This window comes from Mastomys coucha, unplaced genomic scaffold, assembly GCF_008632895.1.
Source record: "Mastomys coucha isolate ucsf_1 unplaced genomic scaffold, UCSF_Mcou_1 pScaffold8, whole genome shotgun sequence".
Classification (NCBI taxonomy): domain Eukaryota; kingdom Metazoa; phylum Chordata; class Mammalia; order Rodentia; family Muridae; genus Mastomys; species Mastomys coucha.
In genome coordinates, this window is record NW_022196914.1 from 55,982,772 (window position 1) to 55,992,810 (window position 10,039).

Genomic DNA, 10,039 nt, shown 5'->3' on the forward strand with positions numbered 1-10,039 from the left:
GCAAAGATTTAAACCTTTTAAGAAGGCCATTTAAAAGCAAATTTCAAATTTCTGCACTTGTTGGCTAATTCTCCTGACCTCCTGCCCCCTAGAACCTTAGATACCCTGGATCTTGCACGCTCTCAAACCATCCCTGCTAATCCAAGCCCACTGCCTTCTCTGTTTCTCATTCTTTAATAATGCTCCCCTTGGTTTCCATATCAAACACTTGACCCACATCTCTGTCCCTGGAAAGCCTTTCTTGGCCTCGTTCTCAGTGGTCTAGCAGAGCATTTCAAATCCAGAGCTCCAGATAAACCAGACTCAGGCTGTTGTCCCCGTAAACTGCTCTGTGTAACGACCTCAGGAGATAGCAGCAGCAGCAGGCACCCATTCAGAGACAGCTCGTGAATGTGTTTAAACTTCAAGTTTATTTAAAAAAAAAAAAAAAAAAGACAGGTGTCCCTAGACACAGGCACTAAGTAATTTTGCCTCCTACAAAGTTAGACTTGTGTAGCCAACCGAAGGATTGGGGCATAGGGAAAAAAAAGGCTTGTTTACTTGAGAGGGACTTTTGGTACACTGTGCGATCCTTACTCATTTGGAATCTAACTTGAGACATAAATTGCTTTTCCCTACTTTTGATTGATTTTCAGAAACACCATGATCTGAACATCGTTTTCCCATTTCCCTGCTATTTGGAGAACATCCTCCCAAGAACAGAGCAGCGAGCAAATGCGTGGGCGTGGGCTTACTTTTCATGTTCCAGGGAGCTCCTTCAGAACATGCAAAGTTCAGATCAAACTGAAAAGGTAAAGGGTCTGAGAATCCTCAGGCCTTCGCGAACACAACAAAACCACCTCCTGTGTACAAAATGACTGTCTTCAGTTTTTTAAAAAGGAAAAAAAAAAAAGACAAAGAAAAGAACCTACACACAACCACATGCGTGTTCAACTCTGTTTACTTCCTTGTATCCCTTTGAAAGTGTGTGAATTGCAGGGCACAGATTTCTTCTCTGGAGTCCTTTGCCATCCTGCTAAAATCTCCCCAAACTCTCACTTAAACTTGGTTTGAAGGAGGCCAAACTAAAACATGGCCGTCTTCGATCTAGACCGTCACTGGCTGGCAAGTTCCTGCGTGGGTTTTATTACAGAAACATGTATTGAGAACCTGCTTCCGGGGCGGAGACTGAGACTCTTCCTAATCCAAACCAACCTTCTCAGCAGCACCGACCTTATGACAGCCTCTGCCTTGCGGGTCTAACCATCCATCCTGCCTTCTTGTCTTGCTCCTCTCCTCTCTAAAGCCTTCCTTCGCTAGCTCCCAAGGTGCCACGCCCTCGTGGCTCTCCTCCTGGCTCCGAGACAACCCCTTCCTCAGACATTGTTTTCCACCACCCTTCGGGGCCAGATGGGAACTCCACTTCAAGCCTCATGTGGATATTCCAATGGAAAGGAAATGAAAGAAATAACAGATGGAAGGCATAAAGCCTCTAACGAGGTTCCTAGCAGGCTTCTGCTTTCCTTAGTCCAGGTTGTCTCGTAAGGCCAGCTCCTCCAGCAATACAACATACTAGGAAATACTTTAGCTGGTTCCATACACGCTGCATAAACAGAGTTCCGCTGTGTGGAGAAAGCCAGACTGCGTATCAGGCCAGCAGCAATCTGCCCTGTGACACTTCCTGGAGCTTGCCAGTGTCTCCTCCCCAACACTTCAGCTGTTGTATGCCTTCATCTCCGTCCCTGAATCCTGGCTTGAGCCACCATGGTTCTCCCCCAGTGCCTAGCATCATCGCTTTAAAGTACTATTTCCTTTCTTTAAATTCTCCTGATTATCTGCCACAGTTTGGAGTCCCAGACGCTGACTTTTAGTCAAGGATTTTTGTACAAGTCATTTATTTTAGGCAGTGCAAACAAGTTGGAGCGGTGTATTGAGACCAGAAAGGACAGAGGGGAACATGTAGGCCTTAATCTGCCCACTCCACTCTATTTCACTGAGAAAAGCACACATATACCCCTCCTGAGACAGGGTTTCTCTGTGTAGGCCTGGCTGTCCTGGAACTGACTTTGTAGATCAGGCTACCCTCAAACTCACAGAGGTCCACCTGCCTCTTTGTCCCAAGTAATGGGTTTAAAGGCGTGTGCCACACCGCAGGGACCCAGGCTTCTCTTCAGCAGCCTTTCTGCTGGCAGCCCTCTCACATCTTCTGATATTTGAAGCACAATTAATATCTTATGGGGGCCTTTGGGGGGGGAGCCTAGCAATCTCTTCAATAAGGAAGAAATAGCAAAACACAATTTAAGAATAAGATCTTAGAAATTCACCAAACTTAAGTCTCCTTTTAAAAGTGGCTAAATTTGTGGGTGCTCTCTATTAGACAAATAAGTCATAACATTTTCAATAATGTGGAAAATTTTTAAAGAGGACCTAAGACCTGGAATAAATAATTGTGTGAAGTCAGTGTTTCAGGGTTAACATAACTTATTGCTAATAAGTATACATCTAAAACATCTATAAGTCACATTACTGTGTCTATACACGGTAAGGATATAGACCCACGGGAGGTACAGAGTTTGGATCTGTTTCTGCTGTTTGCTAGCTTACTAGCCATCTTTATTTGCCTTTCTTCTTCAGTTGCTCTACAAAGTAATCATTACAAGCTACTGTCAGAGCTGCCACCATGACCACAAACTCATTAAAATCCACTTCGTTGTCCTTATTGGCGTCCAGGTCCTGCATTATCTTATCCACCAACTGGGGATCCTTTTGGCACTAAAAAGAAAAAGAAAGTTTCTAACTTGGAGGCCTGGAGGGTTATGACAACTGAAGTCACATCTTCCTTCTGTTTGCATGCGAGTTCTCATTCCCCTAAAGACAATTCCCAAAGTCTGTTTACAAGAAGATCTGAGCCAGCCTAGAGTCTTAAACCCTGCCTTAGGACCACAGAAACTAGCTCAGCCCTAAATGGGCAGAAAAGCAAAGGAAACGGTTGCAGATCCAAGTGAATTATGGATGCTTGAAATGCATTTATTGGAGACCAAAGGCAAAAGACCAGGACACTGGGAGACAGCACAGTGACACAGGCAGAGGACCAGGACACCTGAGGATAGTTGGCAACATATAAACAGAAGCTTCAAAGTCAAAGGGGACAATGAGTGGCCCTATCATCTACCATCAGTAGGCTTTGGAGCAGTCATGTAACATTTCAGAATTCCCTAATTTCTCCCATGGTAAGAATAGTCTTTACCCACATGCTATGAAGATGCTCTAACACGTCTGAAGGTGCTTAGTACCAAGTTTGCTGGATATGGCCAGTATGAGTACTGGACACCTGAATAAATTTGAATTTCAGATTAAACAATGTGGATTTTTCACTAAGTGTGTCCCAAGTATTATATGGGGTACAAACTATTTTATCTCATAACGGCACTTAGTACAGTGTCTGAAACACACAAAAGGAACCCATTTTCCTTACCGCTATGGTTAGGTTCTCCAAGCGTTGACAATTACATTGAGGTTTTTATTTTTTAATCCAACATCAAATATTCTGCTTCAACAATAGAAGATGTGGCTAGTTATACCCAGAGCTATCATTATTATTAATAATGGCTAGCCATACCTGTAGCTTTAGTCAGTGGAAAGGAAAATGGCTCCTGCCAGTGTATGCAGAATACAAGGATCTCCAGCATTTACTTCCCCAGCACTTAGGGTCTTCAAGCAAATGGTGGACAGAATGTTCAGGACACCTGTCCCCAAAGCCATCCCCTATCTATGCATGGGAAAATGAGGCAGAAAGACAGACTCACTGTGAGGAACTCCGTGAGCTCTCGCTGTAATAGCATCTTCAGCTCCCCCTTGTTGAGCTTGAACCTGTCTCCCTCCTTGCAAGAGTACCGGTGGAAGATGCGAATCATGGTATCCATGGCCATCTCCAGCTGGGTGGGCATGCTGGCAGTGGAGTGGGTCACTCCTGGAGCAGATCACCAAACCAGGGGGAAGGCACTCGCTCAAAGAAAGCAGATGGGAACGCGTCAACTCTTTCGTGAAAATAGAATACACCAGTGACTTCTTAAACTGTAATAATGGTCCACTAAAGACGGTGTTCCGCCCATTCTAGAGCAAGCTGCAAAGGAGAGCATTGCAGGTGTTTTTTTCCCCTCCCCGATTCCCACTCCTCTGACCTGTGTACCTCCAGTGGTTCATAGTTTTACAACCAAACAGGCCCAGAGTCATGTTAGAACACTGAACTGAAAAATAAATAACTAGAGCAAAAGAAAAGAAAAATTCTTTACTTCCTACCTGTTCGGTGGGACGTGGCTGTCTACAGGTGTTCACGGTTACCCTCTGAGCACGGATCCCTGGGTTTCCACCTGGCACATCTGTTTCCAACAGATGACAATTATCGGAGACAAGAGACTCAACTGAGGATGCCTCCGAGTCTGTTTTTAATCAGCAGAGTGAACAGGTGTGTGCTGCTGCCCCCAGGGGCCGTGGAGGAAGGGGAGTGGGTGTGTGCTGGGTCTTAGAGAGCAGAGTGGGAAGGGAAAGCCCTCGCTCTGCTCACGTGGGAATAGGGGTAGAAATACAGCTAGTTGCTAAGAAGTTGATGCCTAGAATGGAGTCTAAAAATAAGGGAGCAAAGAAGAAACACTGTTGCAAACCTGGACAGTCCTCAGCAATGGGCTTGCAAGGTCAAGGGAGCAGGCTCTACAGAAGAGCCACGCTGACCCAATGGCTTGCTCACTGTCAGAACTGGAAACAGTGGAAGCTGCTTGGGTAAAGACCCTGCGGTGAAGAATCCATGTAGCTGAGAGTGGGGGTTCCTGTCTGTTAACCCAGCTCTTCAAAATTTGAAGTAGGAAGACCATGAGTTTGAGGCCAGTCTGGGATATAGTTGAGTTCCAGACTGGCTTGTGTTAAAGGGAGACCTGGTATTGAAAGACATAAAAGACAAAATGAGAGAGAGAGAGAGAGAGAGAGAGAGAGAGAGAGAGAGAGAGAGAGAGAGAGAGAGAGAGGAGAGAGAGGAGAGAGAGAGAAAAGGAGGAGGAGGAGGAAAAGAAGGAGGAGGAGGAGGAGGAAGAGGAGGAGGAAGAGAGAACACGTGTATACACGTGTGTATGTGTGTGCGCGCACATGTGTGTTCACGCTCTCAATCTTGTGTCTGCCTAATGAATCACTAAGGACTCACCCAGCACCTGGACCACATAACGGGTGACAAGGCAGAACAAGGTGTAGTTGAGCATAAGTCTTCCTGGTTTTGTGGTTAGCATCAATTTTAGGCTTATCACGCATAGGAACGCATTACCTGGTGTCTGTGAGGGATAGAAAAGCTGTGTATGTAGGAATGTGCAGGAGGATTCTCAAGTAAGAAACACTTTAAGGAGGGGATGCTGGGGCAATGACTCATGAAGGTGAAGGCTTGAGTTGTCTCCCCAAACACCCACAGGTGTGGTGGCCAGAAGAACCTTATCTGGAAGCAAATCCTACTGCTGTTTTTCCTGGACCATGTCAAAGGCAAAGAACAGTGGTGTCTCCTTTAGGTTCAACTTTCCTGCTAAGACTGTCCCCAAGGCTTTGTGGCCATGTTCCCTCCATTTTGAATGCTCTCTTACACTCCAGCTCTGAAATATTGTTCCTAGAATATTCTTGGACACTTCGATAATCTCTTTAGCCCAGAGGTCTGCTGAGCATCAGGATAACCTGTCCAACTTCCACCTGGACCCCTTTCTGCAGAAGAGTCCCATCAGCTTTTCAAACTTGATTAGCATCAGACTAAAGCACCTTTCCTCGTCCCACCTCTTGCTCCTCTCAGACTATCTCCATCACCCACTGCCACTTTCCATGCCAGCTCCTGTCATCGTTTAAATGCCCACCCCTTACCACTCCTTGCCACCTTCAGACCTCAAGGCACACAGTGCTGACTATCTATGCTCCTGCAGTCTGGGTCCCCATTTTGCTGCCACAGTTAATCACAAGGGGATCATCACTCATTCATTGGGGTGCTAACTGCTCTGTCCCTGCCTTTATTCAGAGAGAAATGTTGGTCTCTCTTGCCTTGACTGAGTCCCGCCTACTCATTGGTGGCTGAAGGCAAATATCACCTCTTCGAGCTATTTACCTGCATTCTCTCCAACTCTCCACTCCTCTCAGGGGACCCTCTCTTTTTTAGCATAGTGCTTTGGGGACATTCCTGTAATCACTGCCACATGTTCTCCACACTTGGAATGGGTACCTTGATCCCAAGCTCTGACATACCTGGTCCATCTTTGTAGTTTACAGAACTTAGAGCAAAATTAGACACATGGAAGTGCTCAGACCCCCGTGTTGATAGCCACCTGGGTGATGGATACCTGTAACCCCCCACTCTTGGGAAGCTGAGGCAGGAGGATGGTAAATCCAAGGTCATCCTGAGCCAAGTGGTGAATTTAAGACAAGCCTGGGCTATAAAATACTTATTTTAGAAAGGGGGGATGTTTGAGAAGGAGAGGGAAAAAGAGGAGAGGGAAAGAGAAAATTGGAGGAGGGAAAGGAAGAGTGGGAGAAGGAAAGAGGGGGAGGGAGAGGGAAGGGAGAGAGGGAGGGGAGAAGAGGGAAAGAGGGGAGAGAGAAAGGAGAGGAGAGGGAAGAAGGGGAGAGGGGAGAGAGAGTGGGGGGGGGGGGAAATCATCTAGCCATGATGCATAGACAATGAACTAGGGAAGGGATATATGGTCTTCCAAGAAACTGGACTTTGTCTGGCTTACTTGTCCAAATAATTAATCGCCTTTAGTCTGCATTAAAACTTTGCTCATCAAAAGGAGAAGGGGTTATTTTGATGAAATACAGTTTGAGTTTGCCCCGTAGCTACAGGTGTACAAAAGTAGGTAAGCTGTATGGAGCACATGATCTCAACAACACTGTGTTCAAATTCTATTCAACCACAGGACTCTTTATTCGGAAAATTCAAGTGACAGGTAAAACTTAGAAAAGATAGCAAAGGTTGAAATGCTTTGGATGGATTAAAGAGCTAAGAGTTTGGCTTCTCCATGCTGGAGTTCCAAAGCCAGTTCAGATTCCTGTTTCTGAGGCCAGCTGAGACCTAAAGGTTTCCTTTGGTGTGTGCTGCCCCTTAGTGTCAGGTTATGGAACTGCATCTAAGCACCCTCTCACGGAATGCTCTTGGATTTGAACCCATAAAACACGTGGCCCAGAGCGGGGGCTTATATACCAGCCCTGGCCTGACATCTCCAGAAAACATTCAGAAACAAAAGTAACAGCAAGGGTTCAACAAGGCTCTGTCACCCTGGAGACACAGACGTACTGGTGACAAATGCCCAGAAGGGCTGTCCTGGGTCTTTTGCTTGTTGTTTCTGTGTGTACTCCTTTCATCTAAGCATGACTCAGGACGCTCAGAGTTAAAACGCCCAATTTTGCATCCAGGTTAGTGTCCAAAGAATCAGGAAGTGGAAGGCAGTGAAGAAGGTTAAAAGAAAGATGACTGGGGGACGAGGGGAAGTGGAGACAGATGAAATCCACTTACTTGAGATTTTTTAACTCTATTCATTTTGTTTGTTTATTTAATGTGTATGAGTGGTTTATTTAATGTGCATGAGTGTTTGTTTGTTTACTGTGTATGGTGTCTGGTGTGGCTAGGAGGCCAAAAGGGAGTTGGATCCCCTGGAACTGGAGTTACTGACAGTTGTGAGCCACCATGTGGGTGCTGGGACCTGAACTGGGTCCTCTGCGAGAGCAGCCAGTGCCCTTACCTGCTGAGCCAACTGTCCCACCTGGAGAACTCTCTTTTGAGTACAACTCTTGAAAGTAAGCCAAGCAAGGGAAAGAAGGGGCTGGAGAGATGAGTCCTCAGGAAGCGAGCTGGGATTCCAGTACATAGACAAGTGAATACCCCTCACAGCTGTGACTGCAATTCCATCCTCTGGCTCCCATGCTCAAAGGTAGACACATAAACACACACATAAACACATAAACACACACATACACATATATACACACATATACACATACACACATAAACACACATATACACATACACACATAAACACACACACACACACACCACAAACACACATACACATACATACCACAAACATATATACTACAAACACACACACACATACACACCACAAGTATACACACACCACAAACACACACACATACAAACGCACATACACACACATACCACAAACACACACATACACACACAAACACACCACACACACACACCACAAATTCTTGTCTGCATGAGAAGAAGCTAACAAAGTATTGAATTATTTTACCCAAGGAAGAGACTTTAAGGGCATTGAATATATGAAGGATCATTACTAGAGAGACTGGCCACTGCTGTGTTGTCACTGGCACAATCAGATAAAGAATAACTTTTAAAATATTAAAAGAAGGGCTGGAGAGATAGCTCAACTGTTAAAAGCACTGGCTGCTTTTGCAGAGGGTCCTAGAACCCACATGGTGCCTCACACTGTCTATAACGCGAGTTTCAGGCTCATCCTTCTAGTCTCCAAGGGCATCAGGCACAGACATATTCATACAGGAAAAACATTAAATATACATAAAATAAAAACAAATAAGTCTTTAAAGGTTGATAAATATGCTTTTAAAAAATTAAAAATTCCCCAAGCTTTGCAAAAGTGAGTAGAAAATGTTTTTAAAAATTATCTGAAAATAATAAAAGCCTTTTATACAAATGCCTAACATAGAACACAAACACTATTAACTGGCCTAGTTTATTCTTTGGCTTCAGGGGATGAACAAATCTTGATCTGAACCTCAGCCAGTCACATTGGCCCTGTGGAAAACAAGCACATAAAATGTATCCAGGAGAGAGGCAGTCACCCATGCCGCAGATCCGAACCTTAGCTCATGTCCATGGTCAGAACTAGCTACCATCAACTAAAAGCACACCCCTCTCTTTTGCCAGAATGCTGAAAAGAGGTCTCAGTGGTAGCTAACCTTCAAAAAGACACCCTGCAATCCTTACCTCCTGGTGTTCTAGCTTCGTGTGGTCCCCTTGAGGTAAGTTAAAGGGAGAAAGTTAAAGAGAAAAGGGCAGGAAGAAAACCCTTCACCCAAAGTCTGGCTCAACTCCCTCATCAGCTGGGTCAAACCTGGGACAAACCTGGCACAAACCTGGCACAAACCTGGGCAGATGGCTCACCCGTGAAGAGCTTGCCTTAGCATAAGGACCAGGGATTCGATCCCTGGACGCCACGTTAGAATGAAGGGAGGAAGAGATGCATGAATCCTAGCATAGTCAGAAGCACCTGTGAAAGTTGGCTACAGAGACCATATTCCTTTGTGAAGAGAAATTTCAAGTACGAATGTTAAGATAACAACAAACCACACTTGCTGCCTGAGCGTATATGGTTTGCACTCCTTCCCCAGATGTAGGCCCACAATTTCCAGGGAACCTCACGAGAAACCCCATTTATAATAAAACACCCATATTAACTCCCTCAGACAATCCTTGGGCTCATCGTTTTATTTTATCAGATTACAATCCATGGCGCCCTCAGGGCAACCCTATACTCTTACCAGAAAAGGAGGGAAAGAGGGGGAAGGAAGTTTCTTAGGAGCCATCTGAGATGTGACTTGAGAACCACCAAACCATGCATGGCACTGTTACTATATATGTGCCTCATATACTTCATATATATATTACTATATATGTGCTACTGTTACAAAAGTCCCTCTTGAGAGGCTCACGCCCCAGGTCTTGAATGTGTCTTATCCTTTCCCTGAGAGCCTTTTAAACCTCTTGAATAAATGTCAGCTCCTTCATGCCATCTCGCCCTGAAATTCTTTCTGGATGAAGTCACAAATTCAGCTGCACCCAAGAGGAGATCAGTGAAAAGAATTCCTCAGGTTGCCATGGGCAGCTCCAGCCAGCAGCCCTCTGCCACTTAGATCCTCGAGCATAGACCGTGTCCCCGACTCTGACAGGAATAGGAAACACATCCTGCTTTGCTTCTGCTTGGATCTCTCCATCTGGATGCAGTCAGCTGGTCATGAGGTTTTTCGGGAGAGAACTCAGGTGTGTGAAGAG

General features: G+C 45.3%; 1 protein-coding gene across 1 annotated transcript; it reads right to left on the bottom strand.

Moving 5' to 3' along the window:
• Positions 1–2,575: 2,575 nt before the first annotated feature.
• S100z (S100 calcium binding protein Z) lies at positions 2,576–3,992 on the bottom strand. Its single transcript, XM_031360347.1, has 2 exons — positions 3,786–3,992; positions 2,576–2,751 (listed from the first exon to the last, which is right to left on the bottom strand). Exons 1-2 carry the CDS (start codon positions 3,924–3,926, stop codon positions 2,593–2,595), a joined length of 300 nt encoding a protein of 99 aa, XP_031216207.1. The 5' UTR covers positions 3,927–3,992; the 3' UTR covers positions 2,576–2,592.
• Between the last annotated feature and the right edge of the window lie 6,047 nt (positions 3,993–10,039).